The sequence below is a fragment of the Eubalaena glacialis genome, chromosome 10 (assembly GCF_028564815.1).
Source record: "Eubalaena glacialis isolate mEubGla1 chromosome 10, mEubGla1.1.hap2.+ XY, whole genome shotgun sequence".
NCBI classification, from domain to species: Eukaryota; Metazoa; Chordata; class Mammalia; order Artiodactyla; family Balaenidae; genus Eubalaena; species Eubalaena glacialis.
Window position 1 is genome coordinate 49,585,320 of NC_083725.1, and position 26,204 is coordinate 49,611,523.

The 26,204-nt window shown below is 44.1% G+C and overlaps 1 protein-coding gene across 2 annotated transcripts in view; it reads right to left on the minus strand.

The window, feature by feature from the left end:
- AMOTL1 (angiomotin like 1) overlaps nucleotides 1-26,204 on the minus strand; it is a 127,167-nt gene that overhangs the window by 86,213 nt on the left and 14,750 nt on the right. Inside the window, exon 1 of one of the 2 annotated variants that reach the window (XM_061204039.1) lies at nucleotides 16,487-16,749. The exons of the other annotated variant lie outside the window; for it this stretch is intronic. Coding sequence (XP_061060022.1) covers nucleotides 16,487-16,535 — 49 coding nt within the window. The 5' untranslated portion in view covers nucleotides 16,536-16,749. Of the gene's footprint in view, nucleotides 1-16,486; nucleotides 16,750-26,204 lie in introns of those variants that run through there. 2 annotated transcript variants of the gene reach the window in all.

Sequence of the window (26,204 nt, forward strand, 5' to 3'; positions counted from 1 at the left end):
AGTGCAGGATTTCCTAACATCATACATTGGTCATTGGGAAAATAATAGTTCACCAAACTATACAAAATCTTCCATACATGGAAATATTTCAAGTAAGCAATATCGACAAAATTGACAAAATCACATTTCTTACTACAACACAGATCGCAACCATCAAAAAGTCTTTTACGTATTGGGAAGTTGTCAAGCTCATGGTGGCAAATCCAAGTTTTCCAAGATTCTAATTTTCACTTGAAATCTTGAGTTTTATCATTGGTAACAAATACTGTCCATTGATTTTCTTGACGTAACAGTCTCCCTTTATTCACTTTTGAGAAAACAGCTATCAAATATCTAACTCAGAATAACCATAGTTTGTCAACTGTTCTTTCAACTAAAACTGAGAAAAGCTGCTATTAAGGTCACGATTCAAGTGCTTGTCACACAAGGGATCCTCCTCAGTTTGCTGCAGCAGCACTTTATGTGTACTTCCCACTTCGTCACACAAGACACTAAACAGATGTACTTGAGGTCGGAGATTTAACAGAATTGATCATTTGTACTGCTTCAACAAGAACATTCTTAAGTGAAACGGGCTTTTTATACTGTGTGCTGGTGAGAAGCAGCCTGACTTCTAGTACAGTCGGGGGCCACTGCCTTGATTCATGTGGACCCACCTGCAGTTTTACCCACTTTTGCTTTTGGACCATCAGTACAAACGTCAATACAGTGAAAAAGGCACATGTCTTAGTATTACTAAGAAGATAACTTTTAGGTCTCAGAAACCCCCAGGGTTCCACAAGTCACACTTTGAGAAACACTGTTCTATGTTCTATAGCCTTTTCCAGCAAAAAATGTGAAACTTAAGGAGAATTTTAAGACGAAAAAGGTTGCAAACCAGTCATACTTGAAAATGATTTACCTCCCTTCCCAGGCAAAGGAAGATGCCCACAGCCCCCAAAAGCTGGTGAGACATACAGAGAAGACGTACAGAGGCCCTTTGATGCAAAGCGCTGCTTGAACTCTATTTGTCAGAAGAACGATCCTGTTGATTACAGAAAATGCATCTGAAGAGAGAGAGCAGCCCCTCTAGAAAACACTTGCACAGGAATGCATCTTCTTGCCCTTGAGGAATTCCTATAAAAGGGGATAAAAATCAACAATGATATTTGATTGGCAAAAAGCCTCCATGAGATTACTATTAGGAGGTGGGGAGAAAAGAAACTGTAATAACTTGCCTGGCAGGAAGTCAGGCAATCTTTGGACAAAGGGAAGGATGTTAAGACATGATGACTGAAGAGAAAAGAGAATGATGCTGTCAAGCCAAAAGACTTGAGTATTAGAAAGATTTAAAGGATAAAAACGACAGAGGAGAAAATACCCACTGAATGGAAAGGAAGGATGTGCCATGCTTTTTGTTCTGTCTTGACAAATCTGTTTCTTAAACAATGTAAGAACCCAGGCTCTACCATTTATTAGCTATGTGAACTGGAGCAAATGAGTTAACTTCTTGGTGCCCATTACCTTACCAAGAAATGGCAATAATAGGACCTACTACATAGGACTGTTACAAAGCTTAACTGAGACAATGGCAAGGGCTATGAGCAGTGTTCCAGCACACAGTAAGTGCTCAATACATTTTAGCTTCTTTTTATGAGAATGGGGAAACGGAACAAGAATCGAGGCTGTTGGATGGACCTAGAGATTATCATACTAAGTGAAGTAAATCAGAAAGAGAAAGACAAATACCATATGATATCACTTATGTGTGGAATTAAAATATGACACAAATGAACTTATTTACGAAACAGAAACAGACTCACGGACATGAGAACAGACTTGTGGTTGCCAAGGGGGAGATGGGGGAAGGCTGGAGTGGGAGTTTGGGATTAGCAGATGCAAATTATTATACATAGAATAGAAAAACAACAAGGTCCTACTGTATAGCACAGGGAACTATAGTCACTATCCTGTAATAAACCATAATGGAAAAGAATATAAAAAAAATTTTTTAATTAAAAAACAAAATAAAAACAAAACAACAAAAGAAAGAATCATCGCCGTAAACTTCACTTTCAAGAGAGGATCCAATCAGTGTGCTTTTTAGGAACAGCAGCAAGATGCTCAAGCAAACCAGAGATGAAGGCTTTTAGAGTGTTTTAGGTCAGACTATTCAGCTGACTGACAAGCAAGACTAAAATTACATTTTCAAGTTTCCAAGAATTTGGAATAAGGGACATCTTACAACACACAATTCCTCAGAAAATAAGCATAATGTTGTGGTCCTACTATCAAAAACCAAAATAAAAGAATACATGGTGTCATCCAAAAGCTCTCCAAAACTCCTAACCTGTCTGGCCACCCTGGCACACAGGAGCCTAGGTGGACCTGGAGAAGGTGTCAGGAACCAGAGTCTAACCTGAACACCCTCAGCTGCTCCGGAGGCTCCACCTTCAGACAGAAGGACAATAGGGTAGTTATTTGGAGTTGGGGGAGAGGCAGATTTGTCCTTTGTACTGAGAATTACAAATTAAAAAAAAAAAAAAAACAAAAAACCTCCTCGGGGCTTCCCTGGTGGCGCAGTGGTTGAGAATCTGCCTGCCAATTCAGGGCACACGGGTTTGAGCCCTGGTCTGGGAAGATCCCATATGCCGCGGAGCAACTAAGCCCGTGCGCCACAACTACTGAGCCTGCGCGTCTGGAGCCTGTGCTCCGCGACAAGAGAGGCCGCGATAGTGAGCGGCCTGCGCACCGCGATGAAGAGTGGCCCCCGCTTGCCACAACTAGAGAAAGCCCTCGCACAGAAACGAAGACCCAACACAGCCAAAAATTAATTAATTAAAAAAAAAAAACCTCCTCTCCTTGGCACCTGTGCTCCATGACTTTTCTTTCAAATCCACCGGTGGTATAACAGGATGGAGGTCAAGGTGTGAACTCCAAATCTCTTCTCCGCATCTCCTGCAGTGAGTCTATCCCTTTCACTGTCAATGGAGGAAAAAACTGACCCTTTACTACCTATGATCCTGAAAGCCTAGTCCTTCAGGATCATAACACAGGTGGCATCTAAAAGCCTATTTTCATCCCCAAGCAGTGAGTCTTATAACTGGCCAATAAAATGAAAAATCAAAGAATAAAAATGGCAGACCTCGCTTCAAGATGTGTAACGTATCAGTTGACTACAAAGACCCACTAGAACATTTCCTCTAATGCCCAGTGCAACAGGTAACTGACTAATACCTCCAAGTCAAGGGTTTCAAAACTGATTTACAATAATTTCTCTGAAAAAAAAGCCTGAATCAATATGACCGGAACATAATGTAACATTTCTGGAGATCTGAATCTCAGGTCTGAATCAACACAAAGGTCATCAATGTGAGCAGATTTCACTGCTATATTGATGAGGCTTAAGTTTAGCTCCGTGGAGATTTCTAGGTGATAACCAGAATTAAGAGTCTGAGGGTTGTTTTCTTCTTAACTTCTTAAATGGACGAGCAAACAACAGATCACAGATTCCTAAATCCTTTTTCTATATGATGAAATAAGGCAGATTTTGCAAACAATGATGTATAACTAGCACTAATTTTCCACTGGTCTTCCCAGATAGAACAACTCACTCAAATCAAAGAGAAAATGGAAAGGTGAATGTAGTAGACATAACCCATGCTGTCGCCATAGAACATGTCTCATATGACTCCCTGACATGCCCCACCTGGTGGTTTTCCGAGGGCTCCCCTCCCTCATCTGGGAGAACCTACTGAATCTGATCTGGTCCTTGTCGGTCACGATTCCAGCCACCTGAGCTTCCTGCCGGTCCTCCAGGGCTCCATGTCCCTTTTCAACAAATGGCATTCTTCAGGTCTAAGACCTACACTGTTCCTACCCACTTCCAGTTCTCAGACTGGCTGTCACTTTCTCCAGGGAGACCAAAAATGACAGTGCATCACAAACCAAGGATCATGATTTTTAAATTATGACTTAAAATATGATTATGACTTTTTAAAGGGGGAGGTCAGGAAAAAAGAAAGAGAATAGAAATTTTTAAAAAGCAAAAATAAAAGACCAGGACAATACTGATTTAGCCACCCTATCAAACTCAGAAAGCAGCTGATTTATGTGAACGTTCTGAGCTATCTTTGGATGATTCCTCTAAGAGCAGTTCTTAGTGAAAAAGAGCTGAAGTAAAAGGCCATGGAGGTCTTTAAGGCTGCAAGTTAAGTCGAGGGCATTAGAGGGCTACATACAGCCAATGAAAAGAAGTCTGCCAATTCGAACACTTTTTTAAACAAGATGACTTTTTCAGAACTCAGTCCAGAGCATATTCTATCACTGAACTGCTCTGCAGTGCTGATGACTCTGTTGGTCTGTTCTGTGGGTGCTGATCAACTTCCACCTAGCAAGTGTCCAGGGCTCTCACAGTCCAAATCTTTAAGAAATGGGAAACGTCATCAGCATAGGGCTTTCAAGTGTATCACCCAGTACCTCTTGCACATAGAACACGTATGTGAATTTTTACACTAATTCTATCATCACTTTGCACCTTCAGTTACTACCTATTTTAGTTACTATCCTATTTCAACAATGGGTAGAAAAGCATCCTCTTGGAAGATAACTGTGGCGCTTATATTTAAAAAATGAGAATCACTGTCAGCAAATATTTGTATTATCTATATACCCTTCTCCCCCCACCCTCAATTCAAACAACACATCACGTTAATTGATGTTTCTAATGATGATTCTGAACCATCAAGAAAAAGTTACATAAGGCAAGAGCTGAGGGAGTAGAGGGGCGGAGTTGGGGTGGGAATCAATCTTGCAGAAAAACTGCCACATTTACCTTTAACTACACAGAAAATTCACATCTTCAGAACAATACATTCTCTAGGTGGTCCAAATGCTGAGGATTTACTGTGTGCTCAACTGTTAATACTTTATCTTAATATTGGCGACATGATTCTTATGATGACTTTAGCAGTTTAATACACGTCTGCAAATTCCTTGACACTCCTGTAGAAAGATGAGCTCCCCCTCCCTTGGATTTAGGCAAGCTTTTAAGTCCATTGCCCAAAAAAGAACAACAGAAGTGACTCTAGGTGACTTCCAAGATCAGACCATAAAAGGCAGGGCAGTTTCTATCTTGTTTGCTGGGATACTCACATCTGGAGCTCTGAGCCACCACGTAAGAATTCTGGCTAGCTTGATGCCGTAAGAAAAGGCCACTTGCAGGAGCTCCAGTCTGCAGACCTAGCCTTCAAGTGCATCCCAGCCCTGGTGCCAGACATGTGAATGTCTCCAGATAACCCAATCCCAAACCGTCCAGTCACCCCCAGCCTCCTCCCAGCACATTGGAGCAGAAACAAACCATCTCATCTGGTCTGAAGTCCAGACCCACAGAATCTGGAAGCAGAATAAATGAGTGTTTGAAGCCAGTAGGATGAGGCACTTTGTTGCACAGCAATGGAACACATGGGTGATAACTAACACATGACTCTTTTAATGTGTCAGATATTGTTCCTAGCACTTTACATATTTTAACTCACATAATACACATAAATTCTTACAATGATCTTTTGAGGTAGGTGTTACTATTATCCCTATTTAACATATGAGGAAACTACTTAACAGAGAGGTTAAGTAATTTGCCCAAAATGACAAAGCCAGTGAGTGGCACCGGTGGGAAGTGACTCCAGGGTTCCAGCTCTGGAGTCTTAACGATTCAGCTCCACAGATGAACACATCACTACTGGCCCATTAGGCCCACCTCCCATCATCTCTATTGAGTGTGAGCCACTAAGTCACACTCACACATCTAGTAATTCCCTGGTTGCGTCTGTGTCCTCCATACCCTCCCAAGCTCCCTGGCAGGGAACTCTTCCATGCTTCTAGAAGTCATGATATCTGTCATTTCAACACATTTCCTCTTACGTAGTCCACAGTGAACACAGAATACTTGAAAGGCAGTTATTAATCGTTTCTTGGCCTTCGTTTCTCAGAGTGGAATAAACCAGTTCATTTGCCTTCTGTTTTCTAACATTACATTCTTTTTAGAATATAAATTCCATAGGTGCAAAGGACATACACCCCACACCGAGTTCAGTTCCACGCACGTGACAGACCCTCAAATGTCAAATGGAGGAACTCTATCCTTTTACTGTGTCCTCACCAAATTCTCTACCTCACTATTGACTTGCACTGTCCAAAGTTAGTAAGTCAACAATTTTTATTGAGCAGTGAGAGCTTCTGTATCCAAAATTTTCCCTAATTTATATTCTGTCCCCAAATAAGAAATGTCATGCTTCCCAAATGTTCAACATGTACCATCCTTAAGAGAAGCTGAAACTAATTCAGAGTAGATTCAATTAGAATATGTGTGATTGCTGCCTAACTACTAAATTTCATCCTACAAAAGCTGTTCACTTTATGAGCACGCTTAATTACACGGAGCCCATTTTATGTTCCTAAACTACAGTGTGATCTTGGTCAGTTAACAAATGCCATTAAAATATAAATATTTGTATTTCTTTCCATTTTTTTTCCACTCTATATTCCTGGAATTTATTTTGGAGAAAGTTGAAGGTAAGTAACTTCAGAATTTCGGGAAATTTTAGCTCTAAACTCAGGACTAAGATAATCCCTATTTCGGAGTAGACCTTTTCAGACATGCTCTTTCCTTTTTTAGGATGAGTATTTTACAGGAGCAAATCTAAAAGTTAGCTAAAGTGAATTTATTCACCACTTTTCATGCTGCCACGCATTTTGGACCTACCAGGCCAGTCACTACCATGGAGAAGGGTGAGTCTGACAGGATTCTGTCCTTTAACAAACCTCCAGCTTCTAACCTCACACCCCCATTATCTTCAAGGTTTGCATAAATGGTTTTGTGCTGGTTACAGTACTTTCCCAGGTGTCTTCATTTAAGCCTATTGGGATTTCAGAAGACATTTTCTTTTACTCTTCCAGATAAAGGAACATTAGTCCATTTCTCCTTTCAGAAACTAGAGTGGGGTTAAGTGTGTTCTGCAGTGAGTTTACTACTATGCACTAAGGAATGTCCACTGCCTCCACGGGTTTCCATAAATCTGAAAAAGCACATTTCCTAGTCTCTGTTTCTATCCTTCCTCCTCCTTGCCCCATTCCTCAGAAAAGATCCCAGACACTCCCTCTTGTCTGCCCTCACACCTTTTTTTTTTTTTGACAATTAATGGCTCATCCTTTAATGTATGAGGAGATTTTATAAATGGATAAGCAAAAGTTTAACATAAATAGAAAGTTTTCAGGAAAACAGATACAGATAGTTTATAAACATGTAAAACGATGCTAAATATCACTCATAATAAACAAATAAAAATTAAAAATATAACAGTCTTTTGTCTATCAGATGGTAAAATTTTAACAAAACTGAATTGGGGAGAATTTACGGAAAAAAAATAGAATCCCTGGATGGCAACTTGGCAATATCTATTAAAATTCAAAATGTACTTATACTATGGTTATCATTCTAGGAATTTATAGTAGATATATATTAGTACATTTGCAAAGAAGTATGGAAAAGACAAAGTACTGCCTGTGATACCCAATAACTGAAAACAAACCTAACATCCCTAAAAGGAGGATTGATTATAAATTACAGAGTTCATACGAGTGAACAAACTGCCCTCACATCTTTCAACCTTTTCCCACATCACCAGGATGAGCAACCTAGTTGCAGTGATTTTAGGGACCCGTCCCTCAGGAAACAGGGCCTTACTAGAGAATTTTACATTCTCTCCTTTCCCCAGACTTGCCAGATAGAAAGGCTCACTCACTAGAAACTTGGTGGTCAGAGCCCTTCAGAGCACAGCTCATGGAAGGAAGGGAAAGGCCTGCCTCACGCCTGCTCTCAGGGGTTCCGTTCCTGGGCCACACCATCTGAAGCAGCCCTTACAGCTAAGAAGCAGCAGCTGGAAGGGAGATGCCTCCTTCCTCCCGGGCACAGGGCCACAGGGTATGTGTGCGCCCCACCTCACATTGAGGAGGCAGAGCGAGCCTGAAAGACATGACATCTGTCACCCTTGTCCTGATCTGCCTGTCCTGAGAGGGGTGGAGGGAGGGAGGGAGGAAGGACAGAGTTCATCAGAAGAGGTGTAAGACAACAAAGGGGGGACACCTGTCACAGGGCTCCCACAGAGTCCAGGTAATGAGGAGTCCAGCTGGTTGGGTTGTGTAGACACGTGAAGGGCGGGGACGTAGGCAAGAACCATCCTGGGGGTCAACTGCGAGGACCTGGTGACAGACTGGACGCGGGCGAGTAAGGAAAGGAACTTGACAGTTTACAGAACATCTTCAAAGGAGGCAACAGTGAGGATGACGCAGCGCGGAATGGCATCCAAGCAAGTCCAAACTGGCGCCACAAACTAGACGAGTGAGCCCCCAGCCTCCCACGGACAAAGGCTGGTTCAACAGGGCAGCCGACCCAAGGCGGAGGAGTCCAGGCCGCCTCGGGATCCTACCCAGGAGAAGGGGGTCTCAGGGCTAAATCCAGCCTAACATTTCCGTTTGTTTCTCTCAAGGACCAGATTCCTGGAAGAATCCCACGAACTGAACCAAAGCCTCGAATATCCCCTAGAAACAGTAGACCACCCCTCTTGATAACAGCCTGTTAACTTGATAAGCTCCATGCCCAGATGCCTTGCTGACCCACCTTCCAAACGAAATGAGCCTCCGAATTGCCAGGTGGCAAAGTGAGGTTCAAGCTGACAGGGCAGTATCCCCGTGGTATTTTCTCCCCATCAGTCACACCAGACTTCCAAGGGAAGAGTGGTACATTTCACTCAAAAACGTTGCCTGGTCCCACGACATGAAGCCCAATGAGGCTGCCTTCAGACAAACAGGGCTAGCATCCCTCTAGAATAGCACTGGCCAGTGGAACTTGCTGTAATGATGGACATGGCTCTTAGGCACTTGAGTCGTGGCCAGTATGACTGAGGACCTGAATGTTTAGTTTCATTTAATTTTCATTAATTTAGATGGTCACATGTGGCTAGTGGTTAACATGGAAGGTGTAGATCTAGAACTTAAAAAAAGAAAAAGAAAAAAAAAAATCTGGGGTCCAGATTAAGCTGTGAGGAAAAAATCATGGAATTCTAATTCTCCACTGAGAGGAAGCGGACTCTCTTAGCAGTGCAGCATCTGCTCAAGCTTTTTTCCAGCCCTGAGCTCTTCTCTGGTCATTACAACTACACATCAATGAGCCTCCAAAACATCGCAGCTTGGAAAGCCCTCAGAGACCCTAGCCCAGCCGCCGGTCCACTGCAGGAAACTTCTCCACAATGTCCCTACAGATTTCTAAGCAGTCTTTACCGAATCCCCCCAGCAGCAGTGGAACTCAGCATGGGGAGAGGCAGTCCACCTCCAAATCCAAGGACACTCTTCCAAAGGGAAATCAAGGACGCTCAAAATAATAAACAAAAAAATTTTGCACCATGCTTTACCTCTTATACTGCCCTTTAACATGCATTATCTCAGGTTAGCCTCACCATAACCTTAGGATAGAAGCATTAGTAAACACATTTATTTTACAGAAGTTAAGTGAATTAGCCAAGGCGATATGGCTGGTATATGGTCACCATGTACCATAACCTGGCATGTCTTCCAAGGACTGAGAGATCAAAAGACAGCAGAGACAAGGAAAAGTCGGGGTGGGGAAGGGGGAAGGCATGGAAGAGGGATTAGAGGAAAGGATACAGTCATATACATCAACTAGGAACCTCAGAAATCAAATCTATGTCAATCTCAACCATTAAGCATGAACAGACTCAGTTCCAAAGAGTAAGGTACCTCAGTCTAGGTCTAATTTATAGGGGCCTATGCTCTAAAATAGTGCTTCTCTAAGGGTGGTCCCCGAACCAGCAGCGACAATATCACCTGGAAACTTGTTAGAAATGCAAATTCTCAGGCCCCATCCAAGACCTGCTGAAACAGAAAGTCTGGGGCTGGGGCCCAGCAGTCTGGTTTTAAATAAGCCCTCTTGACAATTCCGATGTCCACCCACGTTTAAGAACCACTGCTCTACAACTGTACATCTAAGGCGCAGTCCGTTTCCTCTGGGAAATAAACAACTTGGTCATCAAGGGAAAGGAAAGGGAGCTGCCAGTAGTGAAGTTTGGGACACAGTGACATCAGCCCTGGCTTACTGTACCTCGGGTAATAAGGACCCCAAACTCTGAACTAGCTCAGGACAGCACACACCTCCTACCACCTCCTGTGGTCAGGGTGGAGAGAAAACTGTTCTTTACTCAGAAACTCTTGGTTTAGAGGTAGGGAAAAGGTATATTCTATAAGGAGCACTAGATTGTGAATAGAGTATCCTAGCTTCTAACCTCAATCAATAAATAATATTTGTAAACAACAAGGTCCTACTGTATAGCACAGGGAACTATATTCAATATCCTGTAATAAACCATAGTGGAAAAGAATATGAAAAAGAATATATATATGTATAACTGAATCACTTTGCTGTACAGCAGAAATTAACACTACATTGTAAATTAACTATAAGGACATAAAATAAAATTTTAAATAAATAAATAAATAGTATTTGGTATACAACACAGTTTTCCCAAGTGTGAAAAGGTAAGCTTCTATGAGTAAGAACTGGGATTCCAGTTTCTCAAAGAAAAAGATATATGAGAAAACACATAACGTTATAAAACCATTTGTCTTTCTGCTATTTTACTACTACTACTACTACTAATGATAATAATAGGCATTTACTGAATGCTTTGAATGTGCCAGCACTGAGCTAAGTGCTATATATGCATCAATTCATTTCACCTGCATGCAACTCCACCAGGTAAGAACCATTACTGTCTCCACTGTCTCCATGAAGTTGCACGGGTCACACTCCCTGAGATCACACAGAAAGGAGGTGGCAGGGCCAGGAAGCAAACTAAGTCCATCTGACCCTAAACAATCCAAAATACTACTGCCTTCTTCATTTTGACACATATTCTAACTTTAAATCAATTCAACCTTGCTCATACTCAGTTTTAAGTACTGCATTTTCTTTTTTTTTTTTTTTTTAACCTATTATGCCATGTGCTGTTCAAAAAAGCCCTCAACCACTCAATTTACCCAAAGTCCTTCAGCCTGTGTTCAAGATCCAGGGTAACACACACTGAAGAATTCATGCCAGTAAAATATCCAAAAACTAGATCAAAGGCAAGAACCCATTTTCTTCCCACTGTGCTTGGGCAACATGCCCAGGGAAGCCCTCCCTGACCACCTGATCAAAGCGAGACCTCCCTGCTGCTTCTCTTCTCTGTGCTCCCAAATACATCACGCTCTTCTCTTCTATCATAATATTAACACCTGGGAATGTCCACATACCACCTCACCAATAGCGAGCTCTGGAGAGTGGGAACTATGCCTGATTCACCCGTGTGCTTCCAGAGCAGTAAATACATAATCAACACCTAAGAGATGGTTTATAAGATGGATAGCAAGACATACACGTTCTTAAGAGGGTAAAAGTGAACTACAATTTGAATATAAAATGTAAAACTATGAATTTTTTTTTTTAAAAATAGAAAATCTTTGGAATATTAACCTAGGCAAAATGTTCTTAGATGTGACACCAAAAGCACAATCCATAAAAGGAAAAAAATCAATAAATTGGACATTAGCAAAATTAAAAATTTTTTTCCTGCAAATGAAAAGACAGGCTACATACTGAAAAAAAAATATACGCAAGCCACATATCTGACAAAGGACTCATATCTGGAATATATAAAGAATTCTCAAAGTTCAATGGCAAAAAATAATAATAATAATAATCCAGTTAGAACACGGCAAGACAGGAGCAGACATTTCACCACGGAGGATATACAGATATTATATATACAGATATACAGGATATACAGATATACAGGATATTCATGTGAAAAGACATCCAACATCATTAGCCATTAGGGAATGCAAATTAAAACCATGATGAGATTAAAAAATTTACTGGGACAGCTAAAATAATAAACAAAAGCTGGTGAGGATGCAGAGAAACTGCATCTCTCACACATTGCTGGTGGGAATGTAAAATGGTAGACACTGGAAAAGTTGGACAATTTCTTAAAAAACTAAACATACACCTACCATACAAAACCCAGCAATCCCAATCCTAGGCATTTGTTCCAGAGAAACAAAAACTTTGTCCTCACCAAAACCTGTACATGAACATTCATAGCATCTTTAACTGTAAGAGCCAAAAACTGAAAACAACCAGGTGTCTTTCGGTGGGTAAATGCTTAAGCAAACTGTGGTATATCCACACCAGGGAATACTACTCAGCAATAAAAAGGAACAAACTAGTGATAAAGCAATAGTTTGGGTGGATCTCAAGGGTATTAATGCTGAGTGAAAAAGCTAATCTCATAAAGATCACATACTGCATAATTTTATGTATGTAATATTCTCAAAATTATACAGGAGAACAGAGTGGTTACCACAGTTTAGAGATGGAATAGGGGGAAAGGGAGGGTGACCATAAAGGGGTGGCACAAAGCAGAGCTTTGAGGTGATAGAATAACTCTGCATCTTGATTGTGGTGGTAGCTACAGGAAGCTACACATGTGAAAAAAAATTGCACAGGAGGATAACACACACAAACCCAAGTGTTTGCATGTAAAACTAGTGAAATCTGAATATGGTCTGGATCGTACCAAGGTCCATTTCCTGGTTCTACTGTTGTACTCTGGTTATGTGAGATGTTACCAATGGGGGAAACTGGGTGAAGAGTACAAGGGACCTCTCTACTATTTTTGCAACTTCCCGTAAAGTTATAATCATTTCAAAACTAAAAGTTAAACAAACAAACAAGTGAGCTACAGGCATTTTACTTAAAAACAAAGCAAAAAAGAAAAGAGGGGTACATAGCTGCACTACTGGCCAGTGAAGTCCCAAATACAGATTTAAACACACACAGTAGGACCATGTGACTTTATTATTTTTTTTAAGTTAAACCCAATTCTCCAGAGGCTTAACAGGGATACATTTCCTAACATGTTAGAGCTACTCCCCCAGCCCCACCAATAAAGGGAGAAAAAATGCCTGATGTGTGAGACACTTTGGGAGTCCAGGAGTCTGGTCCTAAGAGCCTGGAATGAATATACCCTAAGATTTCGCAAGGATGGAGGCCAAGGGCCTCACAAGTTAGAGGAGAACTCAGAGTGGTGCCAACACACAAGCCCAGGCGTGCCTCCGTTCCAGAAAATGTAGTGTACGGATCTACCCACAATGGCCAAGATTTAAATGTTGCCTTCCCTCCAAGACAAAACAAACCAACAAAATAAAAATTTTTTTTAAAATCGCTAAGCAAACAAATAAAAACCTCAACAACCTCAGACTATTTCCAACAGACCTTACAATTAAATATATCCTCTTACTTGACCTCCAAGTTACCCCTCGCTTTTCAAGTATTCTATTGCCTAGTGAATTCTGGGACATAAGAACCTACCAAAATTAATGAAAGAATAGGAGGAGAAAAATTATTCAAAACACTAGAGAATTTCCTGATCTAAGCTTCCATATGCATTTAAAATGCAGATAGCTACTTGGAAGGAGTGAGGATGTTACTTTGGGAGAATTTTGCTTATCAGGACTACTAATGGGTCTTACAAAGTCACTTCCTTTTTAATGTATTGGCCTGGAAAATCAGATTTTTACGATTTTCACTAGCAATTCCCTTGTTTTCTAAGTCGTTCATTATTTTTTTCTTTAAAAAGCTTTATGTTATACAGTGCTTTATCATTTTCAAAGCGTTTTCACAAATTGCTATGAAGCACTAGAACCTAGGGGCTGTACTTTTCAACAGAACTCTCACCAGCCAGACTGCCATCTAATTTCAATTAGGTCGGCCATCTTTCCCCCAGGCCCTGGGTCTACACTTCTCCACAGGGGTAGACTTAAAAAAAAAAAAAAAAAAAAAAAAGCAGAGCTCTATCCACAGAAGCCTTCAGACAAACTGGCCAAGGGCAGACACTCTCAAGTCTAATCAGCAGAGTGCCTTCCCAGAAAATCACTCTCATTTCTGCATTCCTGTGCTTTTCTTAACAGCACTTTAAAATCTCATTTAATCCAAAAGTCCTCCATTAGCTTGCATGAACAGATGTATTTTTAAGTGCTTTGATCTCCACATGCCCTTCAGTACATTAGTATTCTTCACCCCCCACCATCACACAGAACCAAAAGACCAAGACTTGTGTGCATTTTAAAAAGAAGGGAGAGGGGACTTCCCCGGTGGTCCAGTGGTTAAGACTCTGTGCTCCCAATGCAGGGATCCTGCAACAAAGACCCTGTGCACCTAATAAATAAACATTTTTTTAAAAACTAAAAATAATAATAAAAAGAAGGGAGTGGGGAGTGGAGTTAAGAGCACCTTCTCTTCTCCTATCCACTTGCAGAGTTCACAAGGGTTTCCTCATTTATCTTGAAAAATGTATCTCACAAAAGCAAAGTACACCCATCCAGAAACTAAACATCCCCCCCCTCCCCCGCCCCACCAGGGAGAGTAGAGGCAGGCAGCTCTAAAGCCTTCTACTCTATGCCCTACTCCTTTTAATTCTGGTCAAATCAGTGGTTTCCAACCCTCTGCTCCTCTGTAGAACAGTTCAAAAAGTGTATTAAGTATTGTGCTCACGTTGCTTCCATAAAAAGCATTATAGTAGATGCACTATGATGATCAGAGCAGCGTCCTGGGAGATAAATGTCACACTGGTCTAGATGCTTCAAGAACTTGCAATCTAGAGAGACACCAGTGCTTAACTTGGGTCGGACGTCCACGGAGAGCTGCCGGGTCCAGGAGAGGTGGGCAGCCCGGAGTGGTGGGCAGCCGGAGTGGTGGGCAGCCAGGGGAAATCTTAGTTTGGCAGCGACACACTGGCCAGTTTTGGAAGCAAAGAGAGAGAAATGACTATTCAACATTTCAAGCCCAGACTTTTCACTTCCTGAAAAGGAAGGAAACTTTTTGGAATACTAGCTATTAATAATCCCTCTATTCTGGCTGTATTTGCTTATAGCAAGTAACGTTATTGTTTGGGGTAGTCCCAAGCATCTTCCGGGATCATAAATGGCTCTAGTGACCCACTATCTCCAGCACCACCAAGGACTTTATAAGCAGTACAAAAACTCGATTCTCCTAACATGCCTCGGAAGAAGAAAACGGGCAACCATGTCCGCACTGTATCAGGACAGGGCAAAAGAAGTGAGGGGGACCGAGGGCGGAAAATGTTCGGTCCCAACCTCAAAGGCTCCGAGGCCCATCATCAGGGCCACGTCTACTGAAGCCCCAGTTCAGGTGATCCACACACTAGCCGGGCATTTTCCAAAGCATGTGCCACTCGGGGACAGGAAACCGACGCCGAAGCCAAAGAAGCAAACACCCTTCGAACAAAAATGGAAAGGGAAAGTCTTTACAGCCACCAATCAAGATACTAGAGAGTAGGGCGTGGCGAGGCGCGGGAGCTGCGGGCAGGCAGCCGGATTCTCAGCCTGGGCTCCTAAAGAGGGAAACTTGGAAAGGTCGCCGCGGCAGAGGCCCTAGAGGTGGGTGCGAGCCAGCGCTCGTCGGTTCCGCCGCCTGGTCCTCCAGCCCGGCTGCCCACGGGGCACGTCCGGCCCCTGCCACAGCGCGGGCCCCGCTCTGCCCAGCTGTCATCGACCGAAGTGCAACGAAAGTACCATTCCAAGAAGAGCCATCTCCACTTGGAAAGTTTAATGCTTTTCCCCCTGAAACCAGATTCTTTTGAAGCAACACGAACAGCAAGGGAGAGCTGGATCTAACTCCCCAGTTTCTGTCAAAGAAACTTGTCCCGGGAGAACAAAGAAGCAGCAATCAGAGAACGCGATGCGAGGCCAGGGTTCCGCGGCGCGACCCCTTCTCCGCCCCCACCCGCCAGAGACGAGACTTTGGGGCTGCAGGAGGGGTCCGGCGCGTCGGGCGGGCCACCGTGCGCGCCTTTGTCTCGCGCGCAGGGAAGCGGCCACCGGCCACCCCTTCCGCCGCCTCCCTCGGCCGCAGGAGAGCCGCGCGCCGGCGCGTCGCGGAGAGGGCGGCCATATGGCAGCGCCCCTCCGGAAAGGCCAGCCCCAAGGCGAGGGCGCGCCTGCAGCCCCGGCCACGGGCCACGACGGCCAAACGACTCCCAGTCTTCGAGGGGACGCGGGGAGGCGCGGCGCTGCGACCCGGCCGGCCGGCTCCGGGGCCTGCAGAGTGGCGCGGGAACAGAGTTCTGATTTTTCTTTTTCTTTTTTTAAAGCAATCTGGGTAAGGGAGATCAAGATTCCGGTGGCCAGCACTCCCGGCCCCCGGCACCGAAAAGGCTGCCCAAGTCGTTCCGGAGCCGGGCCGATCTCCGCCCCGAACTCCCGGAGAGGAGCCCCCGGCCCGGAGCGGCAGGGGGCGGGGAGCATCGATCGGCCGGGTCCTCTGCGCGGGAGAGTCGGAGGCGCCCGCCCTGCGCCCGGAGCGGGGACTGGTTACCTTTCACCGCAGACTCACAAGTTCCCCGCCGCAACTTTGCCCTCCACATGAGGCGACCATGGCTAGTTCAGTGTCGCGGTTGGGGAAGGCGGCCGCCAGGCAGCGCGCTGGGCATGGCGTGTGGCAGCCTGGGGAAGCGGCGCCCGACAAGCAGCTCCATTCACAAGGAACAGGAGACACGCCGAGGCTTCCCCTCCAGCCCCAAGCCGGACCACCGCCGCTGGGTCCTAGAGCGTCGCGTGCGCTCCCGCCGCCGCCCGCGCTCCCCGCGCCCCGCGCGCCGCCCGGGGTGGGTAGTCCGGGATCGTCACTGTAACCCTACACTCCACCCCCGCCCAGCGCCCGGCCGCTGGGCCCTAGAGCCCGTCTCCAGGCTCCCGCCGCCCCTCCCGGGGCCCGGGAGATCGCCGGCTGAAATTGCCCCGAGCTCTAGCTGACGTGTCTCCCCGAGAGTTAGGAGGGCGACGGCCTCCCTTGTTTTGGTCCCTGCCGAGGTTTAATTCATGTCAGACTCCACTTCTCTTTCCTTTGACTTTCTCTTTCTTCCCACCAGGCCAACTCCGGCCGAAATCGGTTTCCCGATCTGCCCTCAAAGTCCAGATCAGGTCTGTGTAGGATTTTTTTCTTCTTAAGCGGAATTTCCAGATGAAAAGTGGCCAGACTTTTCGCTTTGCATTCCCCTAGCCCCAGTGCTTCTATCATGCACTGGGATTGGGCGACAAGCTGCTGCTCTGGGCTCCGTTGACTAGCAGAAGGGCCAAAACAGATTCTACAACCTCAGATATTACAACCAGTGGTCACAAACCTCTAGGCTGTTACCTGCCCGAGCAGAGGCGATTAAAGTAATTCTGGGAGAATGTTGCTGATTCTGTCCCACCTCTTAAATCAGGCTACACTGAGTAACACTCCTCACCCACCCCAGTATACTCAATTGCAGGCCTCCGGAGCCTTGATCTGGGGACCCCAAACCCACCCACACCATGTAACATCTCTCCCTAGCTTGCAGGAGCTGGCTCTGCTGCTTACAGGAGGAGTGGCCAGGTAATACTATTGCAGTTGCTGAGGAAGATGTTAATAGGGGAGCCAGGGCAAACCACACCTCTTACCTTGTGCTCCTCTCCTCTCTGCCTTCTCTCTAGACCAGAATTCTTTCAGGGATTCCCGTCTGGATTGTGGCAATTAGCTATCTAGTCAGCCAGCAATTTGACCCCTCCACTCAATCCTGGTGGGTTGTGTGCCCCTCTGATTCCAGTCTTTTCTTGTGATACATCCCTGATGGTGCGGTAACCTCTGCTCTCAAGATAAAACCCAAATGCAATAATTTAACAATTATTTACCAAAAACCTACCACATTTAAAGTCCAATACCCTAGTACTCGATAACACATAAAAGAAACAAAACGGCAGCTAACCAGCCCTTCAAGGATTTATTTATTTAAGATAACAAAATACGCAACCACAGAGCAGGAGAGCACTGGAGATGCGTGGAAAAAGTGGAGAGCAGCGGTCCCCTAACCTTTTGGCACCAGGGACCGGTTTCCTGGAAGACAATTTTTCCAAGGACTGGGCTGGGGGATGGTTCAGGTGGTAATGTGAGCAATGGGGAGCGGCAGATGAAACTTTGCTTGCTCGCCGCCACTCACCTCCTGCTGTGCGGCCCGGTTCCTAACAGGCCAGCGGACCCCTGGTGGAGAGGACTGACTGCATGCAGGAGAAAGGAGAGCCTTGAAGAGTGGTGGAGCTCAGAGCCACTGGCATTGTATGAATTTAGCATAGGCTGGGGGAGAGGTGATGGATAGAAAAAGGAGGGAAAGTAGGAAGGAAACTAACATTTATTAATTGCCCCCTATTAGATACCATACTATATCCTGAGAGGCAGCAGAATTTAACAGTTACAAGCATCCACTGGAACAAAACAGAAATGAGTGGTTGAGTCACAGCTCAACCACTCTACCTGTGGGCACTTGGGCAAGTCATCTACCTTCTCTAAACCTCAGTTTCTTCATTTGCAAGATGAGGGAAATTGCACCAACCCTCACAGGGTGGTTGTACAGACTGAATAAAGCAACAAATATAAAATACTTAGCACGATGCATATAAGTGCTCAGCACACATTTGCTATTCTCCATTAGCCCTGGACATAGGGAGCCCATCCGGGAAATAGCTACAGGAAGCAATGACAACTGAGGTTGGGAGATAGAAAGGAAGAGAGAGATACCATGTAGATACCAAATCTTTGAAGATGCCAAATACAGGGAAGATACAAAATCTTTGAAGCAAGATTTTACTCTTTTCATTGACTAGACAGCTATCCTGGGAGAAAGAACAAGGTAATCAAGTTAACTCAGATTTTGTGCCTGGGTCATAGGAAGAATGGATCATTCTTGGAACATTTATAAACCAGTTGGTCCAACGGATGAACCAATGATGGAAGAAGCAGAGTTGAGAGGGGGAACTGGTTTGAGAAAGATGTTGACAGGCTTCCTGTCCTCTGGGCAAGAGAAATAAGGAACAAGAGCCTGGGTGAGAAGTCAAGAACAGAAATGCAGAGGAAAAAAAGAGATGAAGCTTTGAAGATCAGTTTACTTGGAGAATGCCCACGACAGAAAATTCAGGAAAGAAGGAGGCAGAAGAGGCAGACGCTGGGGAAGTAGAAGAGCTAGGAAGGTTTCCAGGCATGGAAGCCAGAGGAAGCTTTAAGAAGATGGTCCCCCTATCAAATGCTACAGACTCCTAGACTTCTGAGGAAGTGACAGGCACAGCTTGTGGGCCCCAGAATCTGCTGATTCAATCAGGTGGACCTAGCCTAGACTTTTCAAATTGATACCGAGTGATAGTTCAGTAGGCCAATTTTCCCCCTCCACTCACCTTAATTTCCTCAACCATTAATAATCACTATATCAAATGTAGAAAATGAATAATCTTCTACATCAAATATATCTGACTCTTGTTCAGAACTAAGGCCTGAGAAAAAGACTTCAGATTTAACCAGCAAGAGGTCATCGATAACATTTTATAGTATATTTGGCTGCAGATTCTGACTAAGGTTGGGGCCAAATAGAAACAAGGTATGTTTACAATAAAAACTGAATGAATCTTTACTAGCAGTAAGGGAGTGAACCAGTCAGCATCTATGATTTTGGATCTATATACTCACTCTACAGGTCAGCATCCTTTCTATAAAGCGACCCAAGTTGTCTTTTACTCACCCCTAGGAAAGTTAAGAAGGTGACAGAGCAATTTTGGCACCCTTAGAGACAGCTCAGGGAACAGTCTTTAACTCCAGACAGGGCAGGTACCAGGATGTTCCAGGCAAGCACAGAGGCTGGAAGAAGAGTGAGGGAACAGAGGCTTCCAGGAAGAGGAGGATGAGCATAGTCTTTAGAGTTAAGTCCTGATTTCTAGTCCGGGTCCACCTATTTCTAGCTATGGAGAGTAACAAAACATAAGCCTCAGTTACCTCCTCTGTAAAATGGGAATCATTACATTTAGCTCATTGGCTTATTGTGAGGATTAGACAATATATGCTGGGCACGTAATAGGAATTCAGTAAAAGAAACCCTTCCCTTCTCCAGTGATTTGAAATACCAAGGAATTTAATTCTCTATTACAATGGGAATCCTCTTCCCTCCCCCCCACTCTTCTTCTCTGCACCCACCAAACACAGCCTTAAAAGTCTTTATCATCTGCTACTTGGACTAGGATGGGCCCTAAGAATGGGCCTGAGCTTGCCAGGAGGGAAACAGCAAATGGCAAAAAAAGAGTGGACAGGCATGTCCACAAAAGGGACAGCTACTGCCCAGCATCACCTAGGACAGGTCACACTACAATTAGTGGTTCTCAATGAACACCTGTTGCGTGAACAAACCAATGGCTCAATGCAGCCAGGCTGTCTTAATCAAAACGCTTGTTTTGTTTCTAGAACATAGAAACCCAAGTTCTGTAGTGCTTCCCAAAGTGTGATTTATAAGCCAAGGCATGTAAAATTTTAAATTCCTGATGTCTCACCTCCAAATTCTAGAGATTCAGGGTCTCTAAGGATGGAGTCGTCATAGAATCCACTGTAAGCGATGCCAAGCACACCAAAATTTGAGGGTCAAGGACTAAGGCCTCCCACTGGTTCACTGGGGTCAAGGTGCTCTTCCATTTCTCTTTCAGCAGCATTTACTGTATCAGAGCTTAATATGATAAAGGTAAAGGACAATGGGTGACACATTAGAACGTTAAAAACAAAGCATTATGGGAGCATGCAGGAGTGACTGGCTTCGTACAGGGAGGGAAAAGGGCAGGTTCCAAGAAATCCAAGTGCTGAGGGAAGGAGGTCATTACTAGCAAAGGCAGGGGAAAGGAGAGCACACATCGCTGTGCTTCTCAACACTTTTTCTTCGAACTTCTTCTTTTCCAAAACATAAAATGGTCACACCAACCCCAGATTTGCTAAATCCATATATTATTGCCAGGCAAGAAGATTTCTTCCAAGCTTTTCTTTCAGTTCTCTGTTTTACAAAGACAATAGTTGTATTTTTTTTCCTGCTTATTTCCAAATACAAAATCCCGTTCTCAAATAAGCTCCTCCTCTGCAGATTCTGACATATGCCCTGCCCCCATCTTGTAAACTGTTAACAGGAGCAAAATGCAGGGAGTCCTGGAAGTGCCCAAAGCAGAGGATGCCAGGAGAGCACTGCTGTGAGGAAGGTGGGGTCAGGGATGAGCCTTTTCCAGGCCAGACTGACTGAGAATGGACAGTGAAAAACAAAGAGGAAGATGAGATGTGCAAGGCAAGTGGAAGATGCACAGGTGAGACCGCTCTGCAGTTCCGAAAATGCCGGGTGCCTTAGAGATGGGTAAACTGTTCCCAGGAGGAGTTAAATGTTATATAACAGAATGGGCCACTTGAAAACCCTGCTCCATTTGAGGCTTACCCCAGGACTCTGTCGATTATGAAAAAATTGCCCAATAAATATGCATTAAGTACCTACTAAGGGCCAGGCTCCGTGCTATCATCCTCCACAGGCGTTTGGCTCATTTAGTGAGTTATGGATCTGAGGCCTGTTTGTCTGGATGTTTTCAGCTTCACACCCATGGTGACACACTGGTCTCTTCTTGCCTCATAGCTTTCTCCTCTGAGCGTATTACATAATATGCATTAAACGCATAATCTGATCTATATAAAACCAAGAAGCAGAAGGTGGATACCATCATGTCCAGGCAAAATGCACCTACACCAAAAAGCTAAAAAGGAAGAGTAGAGACATTGGCCCCAAATAAACCTTGGGTCAGATCCTGACTGAGACACTCAGTAGCTATGAATATAAAGCGCCTGGCATGTCACAGGTATGTAATAAATGATGATCATTCTGTTATTTGCTACTCTTACTACAGAAACCTCGGGAATACTGAAAGCTCATACTTTTTGGCTAATTGGTTATTTCAGGGTTTCTCAACCTTGGCACTCTTGCCATTTGGTGTTGAGATTTCTTTGTGGTAAGGACTGCCCTCTGCATTGTTGGATGTTTAGCGGCATCCCTGGCCTCTACCCGCTCGATGCCAGTGGCAACCACCCTACCTCCCACTCCAAGTTGTGCCAACTAATAATGTCTCCAAATATTGCCAAATGTCTCCTATGGGCAAAACGTCCCCCCGGTTGAGAACCACTGAATTAGATGAGTAGTTAATGGTGCCCAGTTTACAGGCTCCCAAGCTTCTAACCATACTGATCATTCCATTGAGCTGTTGGGTGAATCCAATTGCGTACTAATAGGAGGCAGCCTCAGTTTTGTTCGTTCTACAGTATATATCACACTATGGCAATTTCTTCCCATTTCTCTCTTCATGAACAAAAAACCAATTAGGTTTTATTCTATTTCCAATGATGGTACAGATACGTGTTTTTTTCCTAAAAACTGGAATCATACTGAGTTTCTAAAACAACAGCAACATACAATCGCTATTAAAAACAAGGACTGTCACAATAACTGAAGATAACTTTGATCGGAATGTTCAGACTTAATAAAGATCCCTTGTAGTCGCCTTTCTGAAAAGGATGCAGGTGTGTTTTATGCTGAAAACATGTCCTCTCTGTTCACAGCTAGAAAGAGCAGTGAGAAGAATGGCCCCTCCATAGCCTACACAGCAGTTCTAGCTCTTCTCTTTCTATAATATGCACTAAAGACCAGCATCCTTCCAGCACGTCTTATACTTTAAATGCCGAAGACAGAGAAGTGCGGAAGCTCTCACCATTCCCAAGGGCTCCGGCCACTCTGGATAGTTCAATTCAGGAGAAAAATTTGTTTTACAGCATAATCTCAGAGTGGGGTGGAGGGTAGGGTAAGGGTTAAAATTCCCATCTTACATGATAGGTGATCCATCCAGAAATCAGGAATTATTTATTGTGTGTCAGCAACAGAGCCAGTATCATGCTAAGCAGAACAGAGTCTTCAGAAAAGTCCAAGGTTGGGAGGAGAATAATTAGAAATAACTAGAAAAAATAAAGTCCTAAACAGAAGGACTAGCTGAAGGGATTAACCGAAAGCACAAGAGTTTGAAAGAAGGCAGAGCCATGTGAAAGCTGCAGCGGTTCATTCATTCATTCAAAAAATATTATCAACTACATTGAATAAGCCACACCCTCCACTAGGTGTGCAAATACCCTGCTATGGGCTCTGCTTATTAAAATGTGTATAAATAAACCTATAATTTCAAACTGGTCTATGTGCGACGAAGAAAAGGAACAGGGTGCAATAACAAAGACTCACGAGGGAGAAGGTGGCTACTTAGAGGGAGTGGAAAGGGAAGTCTTCTCCAAGGAGATGAAGAACAGGGGGAAGAGCGATCCCAGCTGAGCAAACAGCCTGTGCGGAGATCTTGAAGCAGGAAGGAGCTTAAAGGAGGCAAAGGGAGGAGGGCCTGCATGGATCCAGTCTGGAGCATCCCAGGATGAGTTCCTTAGGAGTGTTACGAGCCTCCTTTACCCAGCATCTGGGAATGGTCCCTTTCCAGTCATCCTTTAGGATGTAATACCTTATGAGTTTCAAACAACATGAGTTTCAAATTAAGTGGAAGAGAGAAAAGGAACGTCAGAAAATGACCAATTTGGGATGAAGAATAATAAAAGGATTAAATGGAAACAACCTGAAAGTGAACTCCACATTGGTCACCACCATATCCACGTGAAGGTTGCAGTCTCTCTAGAGCCTTCATCTGAGTCTTGTTGAAAACAGGGGAAGACCTAGGATGCTCAGTGCCAGTAAGGCAGTGGTTTTTAAACTTGAGCTGCATCAAAGTCACCAGAAGAGCTTGCTAAAACAGACTGCTGTGTCCCACCCTTGAGTTTCTGATTCAGCAGGTCAGGGTGGGGCCCAAGAATTGCACTTTTTTTTTTGCAAACTTTTTTTTTTTTTTTTGATGGACATAGTGGTTCTTTTTTATTTATTTATTTATTTATTTATTTATTTTTGGCTGTGTTGGGTCTTCGTTTCTGTGCGAGGGCTTTCTCTAGTTGTGGCGAGCGGGGGCCACTCTTCATCGCGGCGCGCGGGCCTCTCACTATCGCGGCCTCTCTTGTTGCGGAGCACAGGCTCCAGACGCTCAGGCTCAGTAGTTGTGGCTCACGGGCCTAGGTGCTCCGCGGCATGTGGGATCTTCCCAGACCAGGGCTCGAAGCCGTGTCCCCTGCATTAGCAGGCAGATTCTCAACCACTGCGCCACCAGGGAAGCCCAAGAATTGCACTTTTAATCTAACAAGTTCCCAGATGATGCTGATGCTGCTGGTCCACGGACCACACTTTGAGAACCCCTGGTTTAGGATATTTGGGGACCTACATTTCTGTGCACTCAGAATCCCAACCTAAATGAGGGAACAGGCAAGAAGCATTGTAGGAGGAGAATGATCAAAACCCAGTTTTCTGTCTCGAGTGAGCAAGTACGGAATAGTGTCTCCTCTGTACCGGGGGATTCCATATGTTACCTCATTTCATCGGTACATAACACACTGCATGGTAGGCTTCATTATCCTTGTTTTACGCATGAGGAAAAGAGGCTGGGCCCCAGGTTATGGGAATCTCCTGAGATCACATGGCTCAAAAGTGACAGGGCCAGGATTCAAACCTGTTCTTCAGAGCAGAGCTCTTGATCTTGACGCTACACTACATTGCCTTGCACACACACAGCTCCTTCTCCAGGCTCCCCTGGACGGGAGAGATGCTCCCCGGGCTCCAGACCCACTGCACCGCTGCAGAGCACTCTGAGGCCGACCCTGTGCAGCCAGTGATGGATGCAGACACTTTTCACAGACTCCTGGGGGCTGCTAGGGACCTGAACTTGTTACTAAGTTCTTCCCTTTCTTTAGGGAAGGCAGTAAACTCTACTAAGCCTCCACAAATGCACTGTCCTAAGCGTGTTACATACATCATCTCTTTCAAAACCACCAGGGGTGGTTTTCAGTCTGTGGGGGGCAGTTAAGTATTCTAAAACACAAGCTGAGGAGTGAGACAGGCCTGGGCTCAACTTCCCTTCTGTCATTTATTAGTTATATGACTTGACTTGACTAAAGCTCAGTTTTTCTTCTTTTGAGAAGTGGTGGTTGCAACAGTATTCGCCTCAAAGGGTTGTGAGAAATTCATGAGTCACTTGCATGTAAAGCTCTCAGCTCTTAACATGCAGCACGTACTCCATAATTATCAGCTACGATTACTAACCTGTTATCCATTTTCTTTCAAAATATGGCCATTTTAGAGAAGCTTTAATTATTGTTGTGCTAGACGGTCCTAGACACACAGCTTCTTCTGTTGACATTTCTCGAGTTTGGGGATATTTAATTGGTAGAGCCAGGAAATATGAATGGTAGGCATCTTGATCTGAGCCTCTCCCACACCCCAACTAGGAAAAATATCTCAAGAGATCCTTACAAACAAAACAGGAAAAAATGGGCTAGCTTAGGTATTTTAGGTGAATTTAAAATAATTAAATAACTACACCCAATGGGTATTGATTAATGGAATGATATTAACTTGGGTGGGGGGTTGAGGGCAAGGGGTCTGATGATCCCACTATGCTAAATATTGGTCAAGTTATATGTGAGGTCAGGCTCAGTTCTCGGTGCCAGGTTAAAACAAAACTTTCACTCAGCAAAGGTTGAGCAGGATGGGAATGGATGGAGAAACCAGAGCATATTAAAAAAGAGACCTACAGCCACTGTGGAAAACAGTATGGACGTTTCTTAAAAAACTAAAAATAGAGTTACCATATGATCTGGCAATCCCACTCCTGGGCATATACCCAGAGAAGAGGAAAGCTCTAATTTGGAAAGATACATGCAACTCAATGTTCATAGCAGTACTGTTTACAATAGCCAAGACATGGAAGCAACCTAAGTGCCCATCGACAGATAAATGGATAAAGAAGATGTGGTATATATATACAATGGAATACTAGTCGGCCATAAAAAAAGAATGAAATAATGCCATTTGCAGCAACATGGATGGACCTAGAGATTATCATACTAAGTGAAATAAGTCAGACAAACATTATATGATATCACTTATATGTGGAATCTAAAAAAATAGTACACATGAACTTATTTACAGAACAGAAATAGACTCACAGACATAGAAAATAAACTTATGGTTACCAAAGGGGCAAGGGGGAGGGATAAAGTGGGAGTATGGGATTAACAGATGCACACTACTATGTATAAAATAGATAAACAACAGGATTTACTG